This window comes from Battus philenor, unplaced genomic scaffold (genome assembly GCF_028537555.1).
Source record: "Battus philenor isolate CCGP_79_NKW_IND1 unplaced genomic scaffold, ilBatPhil1.0.hap1 SCAF_20, whole genome shotgun sequence".
Classification (NCBI taxonomy): domain Eukaryota; kingdom Metazoa; phylum Arthropoda; class Insecta; order Lepidoptera; family Papilionidae; genus Battus; species Battus philenor.
In genome coordinates this window covers 10,636,503-10,658,348 of record NW_027181683.1, presented here as the reverse complement: position 1 = coordinate 10,658,348, position 21,846 = coordinate 10,636,503, and the positions used below count along the sequence as shown (strand labels likewise).

Genomic DNA, 21,846 nt, shown 5'->3' with positions numbered 1-21,846 from the left:
TACTATAGTGCTACCGAAACCGCTGTACCGCGCCTTAGGAAAAGACGATGAGGTGTGGACTGAGGAGAAAGAGCATGAGCGCCGCCGCCGCGTATGTTGACGGTTGACTGACAGGATAGGAAGACCGAAACAACCTTTTTCTACTTAGGCGCGGTACAGTGGTTTCAATAAATTTAAATTTGTCATTCTTAAGCAAGCAATTGTACGCATTTTTGTATCTTCAATTATTTTAGATTGCAAGTTGTAAGATACCAGAGACTTGAAATGCTGATTTGCAGAGAAGAGCCAACCAGAAACTCAACAGTTCTTCTTTTAGAATACATTAAAAAATTATGAAATGAAATATTATTACTTTTCATTTAATGATTTTTGATCAACTAATAAAGTTCCACAAGTTTAGATCAACCAGAAATATTAGAATGCTTTAAAAAAGAATTTTTTAATAATATACTTTTGATTTTAGATTTAAATGTAAGAAAACAATGGTTTAAGATATTTTGTGATCAATGTGTTGTAAGCATGTGTATGACCCCAGAATGTCGTTAGTTATTACATAAATTATAATTGTAAATTTACAAACTTTTCAGACACAGGAATTAAGATGTAGATAGATAGAACTACAAATATGCATTCGATACCTATCTCTTCTCTCTCTATCTCTGTTCATGGTTTATCAGACTAAAAATCATATAAATAAACTAACCCCAATTCTAGTAATAGTAAAGAATGGACGAAAAAAGTTTTAACTTAATCATTAGTAGGTCTACACTTAGATACTAACATCAAGATGAGCAAAGGGTAACAACACAAGTTGCTTATATCTTGGTAAGGAGTCCATCCAACTCAAGCACCTCTGGAACCTCTATATCCTCCAGGCGAATAGCTGACGGATTGAACGGGAACTGCACCGAGTATATCTTCTTTGAGTCCATTAATAAGTTTTGCTGCGAACAAAAATATATACATTAAAAATTGTTAATAAATAAGAATGTTAATTTAAAATTACTACAATATATTTCATTACTAATAGAAAAAGGTACAATGTTTGGAAGGGATTTCTGTTAATACACTAGATGGAGGCGGCTTTCAACCTGTCCTCCTATTGAAAGGCCTGTACCCAGCATTGGACGTCCACCTGCTGATGGTCAGGGAGCATCCATTGGACACAATTTATCTATGTTTCAATTACCTTCATATATTTTATAGTTGTGCAATAAAAATCATTTAGATGGCAATACATCTACGTACTACGTAGCATAAATATACTCACGGGCTCCTTGTTGGCGTTAGGGCCGGCGCGCTCCTGCATCTTCTTCTGGATCTCGTGAATGAACTCACGAGTCACCTTCACCTCGTACTCCTCGGCCGGCGTGTACATGTTCAGAATCTACGCAAAAGCAAAAACCTAAATGTGTGGAGATTTGCATACAGAATTAATTACGGGCAATAGTTTAACACATATATTTGCTTACGGGTATGAGTTAAACTAGTTTTATTTATGATATTTTTTTACAAAATGGCTCAAAGTGGTTTAATTTTGCCGTCGCGGGATATTAAGTGAAAACAGCAAAAACACACTTTTCGCAGGATACTTTGTACGATGTTCTGAAGGCAGAAGAACGTAAAAATATTTCTCTCCAAAGAAAAAAAAACAATGAAGGACCCCAATAGCCATATTGGGACCACAGAAGCGGCTAGCTCTACTCATAATCTGTATTGTTTTTTGTGTATTGTTGAATTGTGTATTATGCAAGTTTATTCCAGTCGATGTGTAGAAACTACTGAGCTGGGTTAAAGAGAAGTATCGAGTTATCTAGGCTATGTGTAGTTTTGGACTGGATATGACATTCTAGACATATTTACATTCCGGAAAAATAGCCTCAGTAGTGTTTTTAAAAAAATGTGACGTCAGCAACTCTAACATAACAATCATTATTGTCGTGATAAGAAAAAAATATCAAAAAATGCAAGGTCTTTAGATTTTTTAACAATGTTACATTGTGTTCAAAGATTTAATTTATTGGTAAACCGTCAATATTTTTTTAATAAGAAGATGGCCACAAATATCGTCGGTGCTAAAATAATCATATGCATATATGAACGTATCTACGTATTGAGATAACATTCGTTTCAATGTTTGTTTTACAAAGCTATTCGTAAATGTTTTTCTAGTACCATAGTATTCGTCTAGTTGTCACTAAGGAAAAATCGAAATGACATTAAAAGGCTTGCGTACTATATATATATATATATATATATATATATATATATATATGTATAATTTATATTTCCTACCGTTTGTTACGTTATACGTATCTACGTACGTATATGGTACGTACAACTACGCACCGTTACCGTTATTACGATACACACACGCACACACACACATATATATATATATATATATATAAATATATATATATATATATATATATACACATATATAACGTAACCAGAGATAAGGGAAAAAAACCTAATACATACCATTATTGGTACAAATGAAAACTTTTATTATGATTTCCGATTTGTGGTTTATAGATGTATGTCTATTACATATGTATATACTGAAAGTAATTTATTAATGGTTATCACCTTGCAGACTTGCATCGCGGTTAAGTCGGCGCACATCTCCACTGTGCTGTCGACGTCGACCATGGACTTCCTCGCTTGCAGCAACTGCACGGCCTGCGTGATTGGTTTCAGCGCACCGAGGATCTCCTCCACCTGGTCAAATGTTTACATACTTAATTTTTTTGTAGGCCTACTGGAAAAAATTTCTGGTTAGAAATAAGTAGTGCCTGTTGTGTCAGTTATATTTGTATTGTTACTTTAGTGTTTTTATTGTGTACAATAAACTGTTAAAAAAAATAATTTATATTTATTATTCAATATAAAAGACAGACATGATGTGCTCTAGAGAATAAGTGCTCATTGTGGTACTAGACGCTGGGTAAGTCCCCTAGGTGGACAGACGACATATTCAAGGTCGCGAAAAGTCGCTGGATATGGGCAGCGCAAGACCGGTCATCGTGGCGAACTCTGGGGCTGGACATCTAGCGGTTGATATGATGATGATGAAAGGATACTCAACAAGAGATATTACAAACACTGTCGTTTAGAAAAATCACAAATGTTGTAATTATTAATGAAGAAACATTTAATTAGATGAAGGAGTTCATCGTTCTTTTAGCATTACTTTATATATGCAATAATCTTTGCACTTATTTCTCAGTGTCTCGAATGTTATTTTTTTACATTTTTACGCAGTCAAGGTCGTGGGAAGTTACTGGAGGCTGGGAGCGCCGGACCGGTCGTCATAGTTACCTTTGGGGGAGGTCCATTTCACAGGTCACACCTTTAAGTGAGCATCTATCGGCTAATATGACGATGAATCAAACTGTTATCAAAAGTAAAAATGTTCTTACGCTCTTCTGTCCATATTCAGCAAGATGCTCCTTGATCCAAGTCTCGAGATGAGAGATATTATACCGGATCTGTAGACCCTTCGCCCAGCAGCACAGGTCCTTGCGGAGGAGCAGCTGGTTTAAACTGTACGCGCAGATGTAGTAGAACAACTGTAAAGAAAAAAGATTTCTTTCTAAATTTTGTTCAGTAAGATTTGTGTGGTGGAATCCTCTCACTTGATTCTCACGAATTAAGCAACGCAAAACGACAGTTTTCAGAGTTCCGTGAATATTGTGAGGCAGTTTTTAACATTAGACAAATATATTTCTATGCATGGTGGTGACGTGAAAAAAAAACAGATGCATGTAAGCGCATCTTTAGCTCATTATCATTCACCAATGAGATAAATTGTGAAGCCGTCGGTATACTATTTAAGATCTTAGTCTAGGTTAAAAATTTAATATAAAATTTTCATTTTAATAATTACACTTTTATTCACGTTGTTCGCGACCATTAGGTAGAAGCAAAAGCGCGACAAACATCCGCGAAACCATTGATTTTTAATAGGGTCAACTATTCAATAATTGACAACAAATAAGATAAAATACATTGACAAATCATACATTGACCATTTTGAAGCTTTTATACCTTCCTTTTATTAATTCCTATTACACCTTCACACACGTTAATTCAGTGATTCCCAAAGTGGTCTATATCGACCCCTAGGGTTCTATGACAACCTGCAAGGGGTCTACGTCAGCGAAAAAAAATTTGGGGGTCCATGAAATGAAAATGGGGGTCCACGATGGTGGATCTCAACACATACACTGATAGTACCTATTTACTTACATCATATTATCTTACATCAAAACATTTACATTATTTATAAAACTACCTATGAAGTAAATATTTTATGTTATTTTATTTAAAGTTTATTTTATGTTTATTAAATGTTACGTATATTTTACATTATAGATGCAAAATTTTATTTTGAATAGTTTTAATTTAAATTCAATTAATAAATGTATAAATTAACATGTGTTATAACTTTAAGTTTTTAACACTAAACTTCACTACAGTTAGAAATTTACAGGAAATCAATATCAGGTAAGTAGGGGGTCTACCCAACACGGAAAAACATGGCAAGGGGTCTACAACAGAAAAAAGTTTGAGGAACTCTGCGTTATTTGTTCCTAATAAATATGTAAATTTGAAAGCACTTTCCGTGCTGACCATACAAAAAAGTGTTTATATTCCTCGGTAACTTGCCTGCTTGAAGATAGTGACGGTAAGTGGGGGGTCAACTGCGAAGGTGCGCAGGTGTTCTCGAACAGCCGCCAGCTCGTGTTTGAGACGCGCAGGACCTGCAGGCGCGCTATTAGCAGGGGCGGCACGAGCTGGTCCTGACTGCACGCTTATCTCTTCGTACTCTAGGATCGCGGGTAGGATCAGACGTTCCAGCTGACGCTCCAAAAGGTTGATCAGACCTGGCCATGAAAAACTTTTATTTATTATTTTCGGAAAACTTACCTCGTACTCACATCTACATTAAAATTATAATGAAAGAACATGAATATGATATGAAGGCTGTTTATAAGTTTTCACTAATGTAAAAAAAAACCACAGGTACCATACAAATATTTTTTTTATCTCTATTATCCGCAAATATTAGCAACGCTAAAATGAATTCAATCAACGCTGACTTTTCAGTTTTTTCAGTAAAATTGATATACTTTTACATAACATAGAACAAAACAGAAAATAATTATGAAAGTGCTCTTTTAATACATACAAAATAGGACTCGAACATTCTATTTTTAATGAATACTAATATAATAAGTTAGTTAATAAAGATTTTTTGTTAATATACGTTCATTTATTTCGTCTAATTTTATAATAATTGAACTCGCAGTTTATCTGATGATTTATCTGTAACGATACAATAGAGAGATGCAAAATTTGTTTGACTCTTCTGAATAGATAAAATATAAAGGAGCCGGTTAAAGTTAAAAATAAAACCGATGTAAGATTAAACATTAAATTATTCATTTAGTTAACATCTTTCATATTTTGATAAACAATTTTATGCGGAAGTATGAACAATTATAGGTTTTAATCTTGATTTGGTAATTTAGTAGGTTTGGTAGTTTTTCTCACCCTGATATATCCAAACGGCGATGTCACTGAGCACCTGCCGGTACTCAGATAGGTCGAAGGTGTGCAAGCACTGCTGGTTCTGGCGCTGCGTGTTTGAAGCCTGGTACACTGCATCACCGCTGTACTGACGTAGATTATTCAATAATCTGGAATATTACGGAATCACATTTATTGATGATGCTATTCTAGATATGATCTAAATTAATTTTAAATCTAGAATTATCTTTTGTATTATTTGTTTAACTAGAATTGTTTAAGTAATTGGCAGTCGTTTCAAGCCATAGACGCCCACTGCAAGGGCACAGGCTTCCCCCATAGATATCTATGAGGTATATACCATAGTCGCCACGCTTGTCAGATGGGTTGGCGATAGCCGTGTGAAATTATGCACAGTTATTACGCAGAGGACGCCATCCTCTGAAACTTATTAATAAGCAGTGGCAATCTATATAATGAATACACAAAGTGTGAATTATAAAAGATTGTATCCCGGGAATCGAACGCGAGAACTGTAATCGCAAGTCTCAGTACTCTACCGCGGGGCTAACATTACGCGTATAGTTTGAATGTATGCACGGTTGTATTTCGTAAAGAATTTCGTACTTTATTCTCTCCAAAGTAGGAGGAGCTGGGTAGGTCACGTGGCGAGGTTCGCTGATAACAGGACACAGAGGGTTATAAAATGGATGGGCCCACGAGGTACCAGAGCGAGAGGCGGACCTAATGCCAGGTGGGCTGACGAGATCGTGCTAGGCTAGCTACGGCGAGTCTCGGGTGGCCGCAAGTTATCAAAAATAGAGAAAAATAGAAAACTTTGGAGGAGGCTTTTATCCTGAGGGGGTCCATACAAAACTAATACAAAATTATCAAAAATATTATTTAAAATTACTTATTTTTAAGTCAAGATAAAGCTTTATTATTATTATTTCGTAATATCCTATCTGACGTCAACTTGGCGGAAGGAATATTGCTTACCTTCCTTACATATCGCTTTTGCAACCGATGGGAATGAAAGGTTTTACGAGTAGCGACCAAAAACCTGTAGACGCGGCGTGGATAGTCGCCTACTATGTTTACCTATGATATTCAAGATCCAGGGAAGTCGCTGGATGCAAGCAGTGCAAGACCGGTCATTGTGGCGATCTTTTGATGGAGGCCTGTACCTTGCAGTGGGCGATTAACAGCTGACATGATGAATCTGAGATAAAAGCTTTTTGCTTACTGTATTATGATTACGTTATTTTATATTCCCGAAGCCGTTCATTTTTGGAAAGCGTGCCATATATTAATTGATTTAAAATGAGCTGTACATTCATGCAGTTAAGGCTTTTACATGTATAACGAATAATTCTGAATAAATAACGCAAGTCTATGAAATTAGAGGCATCTCGGGGTTTGTAACTCCAAAAAGGATTAGTATACGTGCCTTTATCACTTGGACTATTCAAACCCGGTACAGCTGTGAATGCCAACAGGTAAACAGCATTAATTAAAAGAGAAAACGATTCGATCAAACGTACCTTAACATATTAGAGAGCCAGAGGGCGCTGTATTCGACATTTTCGGCGCGTTTCTTTAGAGTCCTCTTAACGGCAGTGCGAATTGCCCTCATGAACTGATGCATTTTAGGCTCGTCGTCCACGTAGTCCATGTGCCGCAGCATCATGAACAGGATATATGCGGGGAGGCCAGGCAGTAATGTTACCGCAACACGAGGTTTCAAATCTAGAAGAGTATTAACAAGCATTTTTAGAGTAAAAAACTACAAAATTCTTTTTTAGCATGGCAATTTTAACCTATATATTTGAATATGAGAATGACATGTATGATTACATTAAATGGGTTTTGTATCTCAGCAGTGAGAACATTATATAATTAGAGTTCTGTTTCGGAGTAATTCAAGTTGGATTAGCTGACCCGGACGGTCAGCTAATCCAACTTATCCACTGTCCTCCCGTTATATAGTCCAAATGATTACTCAAGAGACCTAAGTCTGATTTAGACCAAGTTCGCTCGCTAAAGTTCTAGAATTAAATTATTTAATACTATCAACAAATACCTGACAATAACTAGACAATAAGAGAAGATAATACTTAATTCTGTGTAAGGTAAATATAAACTTTTTTACTGTCTTTTATTTGCGTATAATTTTATAAACTATATATATTTGATAGGTGAGAAACACAAAAGGTCTATTACTGTATACATTTTTTACGTCTGAATTAATATAAACTTAAACATTTTTTAAAACTAAACTACCGAAAATAGTAGCAATGGTAGTAATGGTAGCATGTATGCATTAAATTTGGTAACATTTATAAAACTCACCCATCTACGAAAAATGTAACTTTTGTCGTTATCGTTAAAAAGTTCAGTCCTTTTGGTACGTATATTTTTTAATACTAGTAATGTTGCCATATTTAATGCATAGATACTACCACTACTTCAGTAGTAGTACCTGTGCATTAAATTTGGCAACATTTATTGAACCTACCCATCTATGATACAACACAAGATTTTTGTTATTATTAAAAAAAATTAAGTCTCTTTGGTACGTATGTGTGCCATTTCGATGTCTCTATATATTAAGGCAACCGATAAATGCTAACACCAAATAGCATCCCTTCCACAATTAAACAGTTTTTTTGGCGCTACTTTAACGGTGTGTTGTAAACGGTGGACGCGGCGTGGGTAGGCCTCCCACTAGACGGATCGATGACGTAGTCAAAGTCGCAGCTAACGCAAGACACGTAAACGTGACAATCTTTGTAGGAAGCCTATGCCTTGCAGTAGCCATCTATTGGCTGATATGATGATGCAATAACTTGTGATGGTATACCTGTAATAAGTTTCTTAATGATGATGGGCTCGTCCTCCACCTTGTACTCGAACATGCCGAAGTACTCCCTCTCTTTCTTACGCGTCACGGGCGCCATATCTATCATCGACATGGACTGCTGCGCTACCGTCGTGTCTGTGGAAGCGATTGAAATACAATTATTAACCGATTGGTAAATTAAAACGTGTACTAACACTAACCTACGTTAAATACACCAAAGCATTCATTAAAAAAAATACTTATATCATTATAGTAATTCGAAGTGACCATTTGTGTACCATGAGAATTCCAGAAGATTCTAATTCAGTAGAAACTAGAATTACGTTGAATTTCCCTATAAAGATATGCTTTAAATTCAAGTACGAGGTTTACAAAGGCGCCGAGATAGTGCTCAGGAAAAACTCAGACGGTTTTTTTTGTGGACACCTTTACAATATTCTTAAATCTCGCTAGTACGTAGCGCTCCTTTAGACGAATCACTTCTGGCGCGCGCTGGTGTGTAAAAAAGTAGGGAAACACTTTTGTAAATAAATCTTTATTATTTTCAATACAAATTTTTCTTAGTTTCCTAGTCAATAAATATGTAGTATTCACTTGTGTTTTTATTATCGTGTTGTAAAGTCTGAAGAGAATGTTCAAAAAATTATGAATCTTGGTGTATTGTAACGGAAATGGTAAATGTTTCTCTTGTTCATATAAATTGTTGGTAAAATATGTTTGGCACTAAATGGCTTAAAACAATAAAGCAAAACTTTTCCAAGCTCTATTATCAATGCTAAAAATTCTTACTATAAAAGGAATTTTTTACGTTTTTTTTTTTACTTCCATAAACCTTTCTCTTCCAGTTTAACTCTTGTTTGCACCGCGATATATATTAACATTTAGAAAACATTCGAAATTTATTAAATAACTTCTTAGCTATAAACTTAATAGATTAAAATTCCCGCGTGCTTTAATAATGTAGCTGTCAGTTTTTCATTTCCTGTATTTCTATCTTTTTCCCACTCTCATTTCAATATGCCGAGTCAACAAGACAAAAAATAAGATGTGTGCTGTGAAGTGGCAATATTGACGCAGAAATTAAAACTGTGAACCTTGCGAAACGGTTTTCTTCTATTTATCATTGTTCGCAAAACTTTGATGCTAACGGCATCCACGCCGCGTGTGTATTATTGTGTAACAGACAATCAACGACAAACAATAAATATAAATTGTTCATCGAAAGTGTATCGGATAATGCTACAAGGAGGATCAAGATCCGTTGAGCATAAGGAATTGATGCTGATATGGTGAGTTTCTTTGCCCTAGTCTTCCTCTCTTTCTATTCTCTGTTCCTGTTATAATGAACTGACCCTACATAGTATTCAAACCGCGTTATTTGTACAACCGCCTCGTTAATACAATCCACTTATATCTACCGCGAAAAATAATCTCAACCCGCATTCCACCAACTCTCATATTTGTGAACTAAATAAACAGTCCTTTTCTACATTACAATAATTATATTGATATACTAGCATTATCGCTTTAGTTACAAATGTGTGGAACCTAATTTGTTCGATAAATCTAAAACACGAGGGAGCTGGTTCCTATTTATTGTAGAATCGTTTTGTAATAAGAAGTAATACCCTACCGTTGCCTTCTAATATATCGTTGACGTCATCGACGCCCGCCTCCTTCAGCCTGTTGACGAGCAGCCGGATCTGGTTCTTGTACCGTCGACAGCTCTCCGACAGTTTGTCAACGCGTTCCTGTAATTATTAATAAAACGACAATCTTATCGTTCTTCCTGCCAACGATCCTACCAATGACGAAGAAAAATAATATTAAAATTCTTGCAGCTGATCATGTACAAAAGTACAAGTACAAAAGGAGAAAAGACTTACCTTTTCTCTTTTTTTCTTTATGAGCACTATTACATACACATACACACACACATGTATGTGTGTGTATAAATATATATATATATATATTTGCGCGTGTATATGTGTATATCTCGAGGGCTTCATTAACATAGACCTGTCTTATATATTTCTAATAAGATCGATTAGAAACCTACAACATACTTATATATATTTACTTTAGATAAGAGGTTATGAAGTTGATATCAATGGGTTACTATTTCGTATACTGAGCAGTGGTAGTCCAGCGGTAGAGGATTGAGACTTGCGATCATAGGTCGCGGGTTCGATTCTTTGGATACAATCTTATATAATTTATACTCTGTGCATTAATTATTTAACATTGCCACTGCTCTCTAACAAGCTTCCAAAGGTTACCATGATAGTACACAACGATTGCCGACTCGCCTGCCAAGCGTGGCGATGTATAACCTCCCTTAGATATATTGAGGGCGGCCTATGTCTTGTTGTGGGCATCTATAGGCTTAAACAACGATCACAATATTTACGAAAGAGACTATAAAGCTAAGAATGAGTATGGATAGTTTGTTGTCTCACTCGAACAGGTAAATATACTAAAATAAAATACTTTACATAGTAAAACTTCTATAAGAACTAACTTATTTTTGTAAAAACTATGTGATCATTCTAAAATACGTCTTAAATATTTATTTTAGCTATTGGATTGCGACAAGCTAATGACTTTGTAGTTTATGGAGGCAGCAATTTATAAATATTATATAAATATTATATGTACTATATCGGATAGAAGATGATGTCAGAGGGCTCGAACTGTTTTATTTCCTACTGTTTTGCATGTATTAGCAGAAGTCGCGTCCTGAACGCACGCTGCACGAATGCTTCCTTAATATTCTTTTAGTATTTATAAATGTCTCCCTGCGCGAATTTACAAAAGATCCAGAAAGTTACTTCTTTCACTCAATTGACCAATCAGCAAATGGCATAGGTCGAAGTTTCTCAAATGTTTTTTTTATTTCTGCCAATGAGAATTTAGCAAAGTAAATGGTCCAGATAGTTTTCTATTCCGTAAACCGCTTCGGACGCTAAATGACAATCGACCTTAATTCTTTATCATAAGGTTCGACATTGCTCGTCGTGTTATATAGTCTTATGTGTATATTGATATGTAACAATATTGATGGTACCTGTATTTTTAGACTTTCAGCAGCAAGACGTATTATCTCGTTCTGCGCGTACTCTTGGCTCTTATTCTTGGGTTCTTGACTCAGGTCTGCGCTCAGTAACCTGGTAACAAAAATTTAAAGAAAATATCCTGGAAACTCACATACATGGTATTGGTTGCATACTGAATTAATGATGATGGGAACTTCTACGTTGATGTACAAGACTAAAAATAAATTTAAAAATGGGGCTAAAAATCACTTTCGTTATTTTTTTATTATAAAAGCGATAATGATACAATAAAAGTTGCAGTCATATTTAATAACGTGAATAAATTAGTCAGGTATTGGAATTTACTTCTAAAGTTTACATTCATTAGAAGTTCAAATCACAAGATTACATGGTAATTAGTTATAGGTGTAAAATCTTTGAAGGAGTGAGTTTTAAGATATTTGTCAGCAAAAAGCTTAAACAGTTTTACACCTATTTCTAATCACCTGCATAAAATGATAATTCTTATAATACGAATTATGAATATTTATTTTTTATTACAATTCGACAGAATTAACTTTCCTGTAGATAGAAAAAGTAATTACAAATAAAACCTTTGAAAATATAATCCGAATTTTAAAAATGGATTTTACTTCATTATCATAGTAGTATGTTTCTGGAACTAACGATTATGATGATTAGATAGGGTGTACATTACATCAATTGACAGCAAATGAGCTAAACATTTATTCTTTAAAACTTTTACACCTATACCGATTTACCCTATAAACTATGCTTCACTAAAACCCACCATTCTTTAAAGAAAACTAAGTTTATGTGATGGTGACCTTGAAAAAATCCACATCACATGGGTTAGTAACTTTCAAATGTTATTCATATTTTAAAATTTATTCTACAATACCAAATCTGCTACTTGGTTTCGGTTGAAGTTGATGCTGTTGGCCTGGGGGCTTTTACAGCTTCTTCGGAACTGAGTTCACGGAGCGGAAATGTCCGTGAACTTAAATGCCAAATCGGCATTTATCACGTCGAGATTTAAAACTTACGTAACTTGCCCAGTCAATTTTAACCGAGAAAATAAGTACAAAATACTGCAATCGGAAAACAGTAGTGTAAGAGAACCACTAGTAATCGACAAATATTGGCACCGTTGTAGTTTTTTTTAAACGGCCAGCTGTAAAGTTGACTTACCAGTAATTAAGTCACAGCTCTGAAAAGAACCGTAGTCACATTGTTTTTGAGTTCTGAAAAGAACCGTAATCACACAGTTTTCCGACTCTAAAGAACCGAAGCCACATTGCTTCATGGTTCTGATAAGAAACACGGCTACATTGTTTTGTGGCTCTGAAAAGAACCGTGGTCACATTGTTTCTGCGGTTCTAAAAATAACCGCGGTTACATTGTTTTGTGGCTCTGAAAAGAACCGTGGCTACATTGCTTTTGCGGTTCTGAAAAGAACCGTGGTCACATTGTTTTTGCGGTTTTGAAAAGAACCGCGGTCACATTGTTTTTGGGGTTCTGAAAAGAACCGTAGTCACATTGTTTTTGCGGCTCTGAAAAGAACCGTGGTTACATTGTTTTTGCGGTTCTGAAAAGAACCGTAGTCACATTGTTTTTCCGGCTCTGAAAAGAACCGTGGCCACATTGTTTTTGCGGTTCTGAAAAGAACCGTAGTCACATTGTTTTGTGGCTCTGAAAAGAACCGTGTCCACATTGTTTTTGCGGTTCTGAAAAGAACCGTGGCTACGTTGTTTTTGCGGTTCTGAAAAGAACCGTGGTTACATTGTTTGGCAGCTCTGAAAAGAACCATGACCACATTGTTTTTGTGGCTCTAAAAGAACCATGGCCACGTTGTTTTTGCGGCTCTAAAAGAACCGTGGCCACGTTGTTTTCGTGGTTCTGAAAAGAACCGTGATTACATCGTTTTAAGCAGCTCTAAAAAGAACCGTAGTCACATTATTTTTGCGGCTCTTAAAAGAACCATAGTCACATTATTTTTGCGGTTCTGAAAAGAACCATGGTCACATTGTTTTTACGACTGTGAAAAGAGCCGTCATTACATTATTTTAAGTGGCTCTAAAAGAACCGTGGACATAGTCTTTGCGGCTTTGAAAAGAACCGTGGTCACATTGTTTTTGTGACTTAGAAACTTTGTGTCTCTCGTTTTTATTATACCGCAATTTATAAACAATTGAATATTCTGAATAATTAACATTTTCTTACAATGATTAATTTCTCTCATAGAATGTCACATGCTTTAAACGTCATTGAAAACATTAATGAACAAAAAATGATAACCAATGTATATTAATATTGCGATAATAAGTTGATTCAAACTACCAACACATGCAGTTATAAATAGTCAGTTAGTTAACCAGACACAATGATATAAATAACAATTAAATGATTAATAAAAAAAATAATGAAAGTTAATAAAAAAAAAAACTACATCGAAAAAATGTTAAGGAGCGTGTAAGTGAGATGTATGATAAACTTTTCCTTTATGGACAGCGAGTTCAGGCAAGTACCCGAGCTTTTCAAAGAAATCCATTGTCGTCTTACTCTGGAGAACATTGATTCACTATTATTCACCTTGGCACTGTAATAGATATTAACTGAGTGTCTTTATTTAGAAATTGTTTATTTTTTTTTGTAAATTGACAAAGAGAAGCCAAGGAGTAGCCCATGTTGTTTGTATATTAAGTTTCTGTCATATGATATAGTCTAATAGATTAATTTTTGTGAGCTCTATATATCTCACTTAAAAAATACTATTCTTTAATCACCGTTGTCGATTAAGACGATTTTATTCATTTATAATATATAAGCGTGAATTTAATTTTGATACATAATATTAATACCAATTTCCTCGATATGTATTAATAGATGAAATAGCAACGGGTGATACGTAATACGTCCACGAATAAAATGGACCACACAACCTTGTTAAGGTCGGCCGGAAAACGCTAGAGGGAGGTCACATCCAAACGTATCGGTTGTAAGCGGCCTTAATACATATTGCAAATTTGTGGGGCAGATCTATGTCCAGCAGTGGACATCCTACAGCTGAAACGATGATGATAATGAATAGCAATAGTGGATTAATGTATGAAGTGGCAGTGTAATGGTACAGCCAAATACTTATATAGTTTAAACATACAATAGTTATTTTATGACTAATTTTACAATCGACTGACGCCCACTACAAGGGACAGTCCTCCCGTAAATATCACCACGATGGCTGGCATCTAGCGAGTTCCCGCAACCTTGACTTTTGTCAATCCACCTGGTGCTGGCCTTACGACACATAAGCCAGCTCATGCCCGCCGTTTTGTCTTTTCGAGTCAGACACTTAATGCAAGGCATAGGGATCCCATAAAGATGGAGCATGTACCATAATCGCGATGGTTATGGATGTGTTATTATGGTATAGAGAGGACGCTGCTGCACGTTCTCTGGAAACTTGTTTATGAACAATGGCAATCCTATATAATTAATGCACAAAATGTGAATTATATTATATATTAAGATTGTATCCCGAAAATCAAACCTGCGACCTAGGATCGCAAGTGTCAGTCCTCTATCACTGGGCCACCACTGTTCCGTCCGTTATTACGGTGGTAAGTTAATACCATATTATTTCAAAATATTGAGATTAAGGTTCATCCTATTTTAATTATAATTAAAGATAACAAACTCTACTCACTTCTGAGTAAGAAAAGGACCAATATATAGCTAATTCCACCATGCACATAGCTATATATTGGTCCTTTTTTACTTAGGATGGACTTCCGCAAAATAACGCCTGAATCCATTAGTCTACTCACTTCTGATATTTTTCGTTTTCATCTCGCAGCCTTTCGATCTCCGCTTTCGCCTTCGATATGTGCTCGGAATAGAACTTCTTTTCAGCCGAGAGCTCCTCTTGCAACTGTCTGGATAACACGCAAATCAACAACTCAGTAATTAAAAATATATCATAAAAAATTACATTAAAGTCATTTAAAAGAGAGTGATGTCAGCTTTGCCGACGTCACCTAGATATTTTTTGTGATGACGAAGATTTTCCAATATGATATAGCTGTGTAAAATCTTCTTTAAGTCGACTAACATTGTAACAATGTTTTAAGAGGTCCAAACGCTCCGATGTAGTACGAGTGACAAATCTCTTTCTTCGTGCCTAGGACTATAAGGAAGCAGGAGTTAATAAATCCGATGACTATGATGCATATATAATACCAGCTGTCCCGTATATGGCTTGAAAGGAACGCATTCTTAGTTTCGTTTATTGGAAAGGATAAAGGTAAGTAACTTTGCTTGGCTAGTTACTCTGTATAAATATTGGTTAGATTCTTCTTAGAAGGTGAGGTTTGCTATATTGACGCACAAAAGTCCATTGCTGATGTAAGTACCGTAGTACGAACATCGCCTCTCAAGTTAGCCCAGAGAGAGGACATCAAATCTTTCTCGAATACTGTAAGAGGATAATCGGAACAGTAATAAAAAGGTATAAGATATATGTCAACAGCATAGAGATAAATATCGTGAACAATATAAAAAACTGAAATAAAAACTGCGCTGGTCTATAATGTTAAAGGATAATAAGGTAATGGATACAAAATAATTAATATAAAATTTAGAAATGAAAGATCAAAACTAAAAATTTAGAGTTAGTACAGTATTCTGGAAGGTAGGCGAAAAAAGAGAGGCAATATGTGAAAGAAATGAATCAAAATGAGGAGGACAATAGAGAAATGAAGGAAAGGTCTCAGGAAGAACTAAAGCGGAGCGTGTCAATAACAAAATTTTTCAAAAATTTATTGACCATATTTGGTACACCACCGGGATGCCTAAATCGTTACCTATATTATACATTTAAAAAAACCTCTCTAGACACTCTCTTCTAGAGAGGCCTTTTTAGCTGGTCCTAATCCTACCAGACTTTTTTGTTCTAGGACATTTTCTCTGTTTGTGTGCAGTGGCGATATACTAGAGTGTATGGAGATCAATCCTGTGAAATGTGATAGTAATTTTCACACCTATTCCGCAAGTATCCTATATTTATTTTTTAATAATATAAATAAAGGTTTTTTGCGATTTGAAGAGCAAGGACGAGATACCTGTTAATGTCCTTTTGAGCTTCATATGCCGTCGCCAGCTCGCCGTCTTCGTTGATGATGTCCACATCCGATCCGTAGTTGGACGAAGCAAGCGACTTTAGATTTACGGTCTGCAAACATAAAGTTCAATTAACAACATCGCACATTTAATATTAATAGACGATAAATAAATAACAAACTTAATAAAAAATAAAATAAAATACCGTGCAATGACAGCAAAAGGAATGCATTGAAAAAAAAAAACAAAAACAAATTAATTGTTAGTAAAATGAGTAACTACAATCAAAACCCGTTCTGTTGGATTAATTATTTTTATAAATAACTATTTATTTTAAACAGAATCTTCAGTATATAGGTAGTAAAAGTTTTAAAAGGGGTGCATGTATAACTAATTTGCTAACAAATGTTTTTAAATCAAATAATATTTTCAATCAACCTGTATAAAGTGATCGCACTGAAATATGTAACATTTTTTCTATTGAAATGCGAAAGGCCAATAACTCCTGGCAGTACAGCCTGCAGTTACAAACAGTAAACAAAAAATTGTTTTAAATTTAGTTTTAATTTAGTAACCTGAATTTTGTAAATATCTTTTCTTACTATCTTATTATTACATTAAATATAATTTATGAAACTAAACATTTTTGGTTTATGCGTGCTATAAACAAATTGGCAGCTAATGAGTTATACATTCACCCTTTTTACGTTTTTACATCTATTATAAATCATCCTGTATAATTTAGACATTTAACTAAAATTTCTTTCAGTTCTTTCACATGCAATCAAAAACCATGTTGCACAAACGTCGAGTGCTTAACGGAGGATATTAAAATTTTATAGATTCAGAGTTGCTTTAAATAATTCTCATCGCCAATTAAATGTAGCATATACCACCGTTAAACATTCTATTTCTATATTAAATTTCTTTTCATACTAAACCCCTGTATATAATACGATATTCCGCTACCATATTAACACCAAAAATATGTTCAAAACAGTATATACCAATAGTGTACTAGTTCAATCATTCGCAAAGTTTAAAACTATTTTTACGCTAACCATGTCCCCTACGTTGATATCACATGAGAAAAACAAAACATAGTAAGCAATGAAATGATAATGCGACTTTTTACTCACGACGCTCTTCAACGCTTGGTACCATGATTTCTGTATAACACATTGCTATCTTTAATATTTTGTTATAAAAAAATGTCACATAAATAAATAATAACGTTTATAAATGCGTATTATTATATTTCAGCAAGGCAAAGTTGGTAGATCACTTCACTACGTGCGAAGTCTTGTGGACAGCAACAATGACAATAGATATCTACTACATCTGCAATTTGTATTTTATTGAAGATATCGTCGTCGTTGTTTAAGCCCATAAACGCATTGCAAGACATAGGCCTCCTCCATAGATATCTATGGAAGAATATATCATTATCGCTACCCTTGGTAGGCCTGTTGGTGTTCACAGTGGTATTATGGTACGCAGAGCAAGCTGCTGCACATCCTCTGGGAACTTGTTTCTGAGCAGTGGCACAAAGTGTGAATTATTTAAGACTGTAACCCGGGAATCAAACCTGCAACCCACGATGACAAGTAACAAGTCTTTACCGCTCAGATACCATTGCTACTGAAGATATATTAAGAATTAATACAGTAATACCTTCTTTGATGCATTGATTATACTGTCTTAAAGGAAAATGCGTTGTACGTATATTCTTTTATGATACACTCGATTGTCTTCTATTAAATCAATAAGGAAAAAAAAATTGTGCCTTTTATTAAAATACAACTAACATAATGTACATACGCATGAGATATTGATTACGAACTGTAATAAATAATTATAAATTTCTATGAAGAAATATAAAGAGGGATATTCCCGAATTATAAGGGTGGATACATTTGTTATACGAGCTAAGTGAAATCGCGTTATATGAAAACGTGTTATAAAAGTACCCTGTTATGGCATAATGTACTATTTATAATAATTACTATTTAATATAAGCCCAGTGTCTATTTTTATTATTTATATAATGATCCTGTAGATGTAGTTGCTGCTAGCCCAGGGGTTTTGCAGCTTCATCGGAATTAAGTTCGTGTAAATGAAGGGTCGACGAAATAAGCAAAATTTATAGCCCTATGATATTTCAGCTGAACGATTACAATTGCACATAGGTAAAAGATTTCATTTGTGAGTGTATGTTTGCGATTTGGATTGAAAACGTAGAGTAATCTGCGATTGAAGGTGGAATGTCCTGTTGGATCCAACCTCAAGGGCGGGGGGCCGTCCCCGGAAGCGTGTGGTGCCTGATTATGTTGCATAATACGCGTGTTTGTGTGTGATATATCAAGGAGTGGAGTGGTTGTTGTTGAGACCTACACTTGCAATGTTCTGATATCCTGAGGGCGTCTCTTCCTGATCCTAAACATGAGTGTTATGTTATAATGATCCAATTTCAAATTGTCTAAACTCACTTAGCTCAATGTACCGTATATGTTGGCACTTATTTTTGTGTATCGAAGTCTTCAGTCATCACAAAGTTATAAGTACATATGGCTTATAAGCACATCTAGCAACTTCCCTCGACCTTCACTATGTCATTAGTCTACTTAGCGTACCCTCGTATCAACTTGTTTTCGCCCGGTAACATATGATACGACTTAGTTAAATATAATAAAGACGGTCATTAAAAAAGAGGACCATGACTCCCTCTGACGACCGTTGAACGTTACATTCAGGCGCCTGAAGTAAGTTTTTTAGAATTATAAACCTCGCAAATTCATGATTTCAACAATATCATTCAAATTGCATCGAAATATTTTTTAGACTCGTATACAGGTAGCGACAAGCGCAACGTGGGACTCCGACCATGAGGTGAATAGACCTTGTTGTTAAAAGTCGATTCCACTAGAAATCTATGAAGGCTTATGTCCACTAATGGACTTCCTATGAATGAAATTTTAATGATAATATAAGTAGCAATATATTAAAAGAAGAATATTCACCTCTTTATTAGATCGAAAACTAAAAAAACTTCTATGTTCCGGTGAATCCATGTATAGAATTTTTATAATTTTTCCCGTAACCGAATCCTTCATTGCAAATAATTACACCCAAAATTTTAGAGTTATATTTAAGGAAGTTGATGTTTTTTTCACGTTATTTCACGATCTCACACAGACACATGTGTATGACTTCCTGGACTGTCATGATACGGGAGCGCAGAGTTAAACAAACGAAACATATCAGTTGTATTTACAATCCCGCGCGATGTTTACGAATGCGTGTATTTTTCTCTATCAGAGATAGGACGACACTTGTCGCTGATAAGTTTTAGGTCATATAAAGATTCGGCGTTTACGTAACGTATAATCTTGTGCATGTTCTATTTTGAGTACCAACAACTCTCACAATAACTCTTATATACGTATATTTCTTTTTAATGGAACCCTTCTTTGTGGGTCTGTCATTCCCCTATTTTATGACAGGGACTTGGCTTACAATTTTTTTTCAGTATTTTGTTCTTCATTTTTATTCTTCCATCCGTCATATAATGTCACATTCTCTCTTCTTCCTTCCTTTACAATATCTTTTACACTATAACATCTATTTACATTCTGTTCACACGTCGCCTTTTATCCGTATACATATGTATGTTTTATGTGTATTGCTGTACATATATATGTAGATGTCGCATGTTGTCCACGCTGTCGTCTCAAACCACATACACAACATCAACACTACACAGCTCTACTCAAGTAGAGCGGTTTACTACGTGCGAACGTCATCGTACAGCTGGAATGCGTCTGTCCAGCTTCTGTTTTATTTTTAATTTCACGGATTACCGCTCTGTGAACTCAATTCCGATAAAGCTATAAATGCCCCCGAGCTAAAAGCATCAACTTCAACCGAAACCAAGTACGAAGTGTAGATGTATTTGTAGCTGTGTCTAGGTGGGAGTTTAATATGGGTGTGTTTTTTTCTATAGTGTTCATATAATAGAGAAGCCCTATGTCTGACAGAGGAGGTTCTGCGGGTGAAACGGTGATGATTTAGATGATAAAATAGTCCACGGTAGTTAGTCAAAAGGTGAAGAGTGAAATGTCGCTATAATACCATTTTTTCTCGAATACTAAGTCCTGGAAAGTAGCTTATATATAACGATATAGCTATATTGATTGATATATATTTTTTCTTCTATATCTACGCTGTTGCCGTATTGACAGACAGATTCCACGAGGTGGAAGAAGCAGAGCGTGGGAGACGTTTAGCTTCAGCCTTGTTTACGTAACTTAGCTACAGGGCTTCCTAGAGAACTTCTACTCAGGTTGCTACATCTTTGTATGTATTGAGGGGGCGATGAATGGAAAGAGGCGTGTTCAGCACCCCAACAGCTTTTACAGGTTGCACTTTAATTAGTATTACTGTGCAAGATAATGTCTTTCAGTCTTTTCAAATGCTGCTTTTAAAACGTTAGATCACATAGTTAACAAAGGGGTACCTGCAACTATTGTACACTGTAGCTTTACATGAAGTGATACCGGGTCCTAAGATTAATGAGGACTTTATCCGTTTAATTCCATTAAAAAAAACATTTAATATTTTATATCGACGTATATACAGACGTTACATTACACACTGAAACCTTTGTAGTCTTTTTTTGCGTTATATATCAAGAAAATAGTAATTGACAAAGTTATCGATAAAAAATCATAAAAAGGATCTTGTACATCTAGTTATAGAGATATACAAGCGTCTAGAAAGACAATAGTTGTCGCAAAATATGGTTAATACTTCATAGTAACTTATAAAAAACAACTTGTACACGAGTATGAAGTAGTATTTTCAAGTGACGAAAGCTATTTTAATCACCAGAACGTTCATTGTTAGATTACGAACCATAATGGTTACATATTGTAGCATTTCCTGGTTATTTTTTAAGGTTTTAAGTTATTTAATTTTCGATTGACCATATTAACTGTACCTTGCTTGTTTTGTCAACTATACTAAAATTGTCTTTGTGCGATTTACTAACGGTATTATAACGGAGAAGTGTCACAAAGAGAATTTTTTTTAAATTTTCATGAATCATTAACGCAATGAATAAAATGTATGAAAAATGAATGATTATTCTCACCTGGTTGGTCAGCACGCTCTTCAGTTGAATGCACTCGTCTCGCCGGCGGGCCAGCTCGCTTTGCATCACACTTATTTGTTCTTAAAACAAAAAATATATATTAATTCATTTATTAACAT

General features: G+C 35.0%; 1 protein-coding gene across 1 annotated transcript in view; it reads right to left on the bottom strand.

Annotated features, from left to right (window-relative positions):
- Nucleotides 1-659: 659 nt before the first annotated feature.
- The window catches only part of didum (dilute class unconventional myosin), a 68,751-nt gene continuing 47,564 nt past the window's right edge, over nt 660-21,846 (bottom strand). Inside the window, exons 27-40 of the mRNA XM_068765660.1 lie at nt 21,728-21,807; nt 17,715-17,744; nt 16,578-16,687; nt 15,285-15,392; nt 11,469-11,568; nt 10,035-10,152; nt 8,402-8,536; nt 7,083-7,287; nt 5,563-5,708; nt 4,675-4,892; nt 3,426-3,575; nt 2,593-2,724; nt 1,271-1,387; nt 660-944 (exon numbers count right to left, since the gene is read on the bottom strand). Coding sequence (XP_068621761.1) covers nt 816-944; nt 1,271-1,387; nt 2,593-2,724; nt 3,426-3,575; nt 4,675-4,892; nt 5,563-5,708; nt 7,083-7,287; nt 8,402-8,536; nt 10,035-10,152; nt 11,469-11,568; nt 15,285-15,392; nt 16,578-16,687; nt 17,715-17,744; nt 21,728-21,807 — 1,778 coding nt within the window. The 3' untranslated portion in view covers nt 660-815. The remainder of the gene's footprint in view (nt 945-1,270; nt 1,388-2,592; nt 2,725-3,425; nt 3,576-4,674; nt 4,893-5,562; nt 5,709-7,082; nt 7,288-8,401; nt 8,537-10,034; nt 10,153-11,468; nt 11,569-15,284; nt 15,393-16,577; nt 16,688-17,714; nt 17,745-21,727; nt 21,808-21,846) is intronic.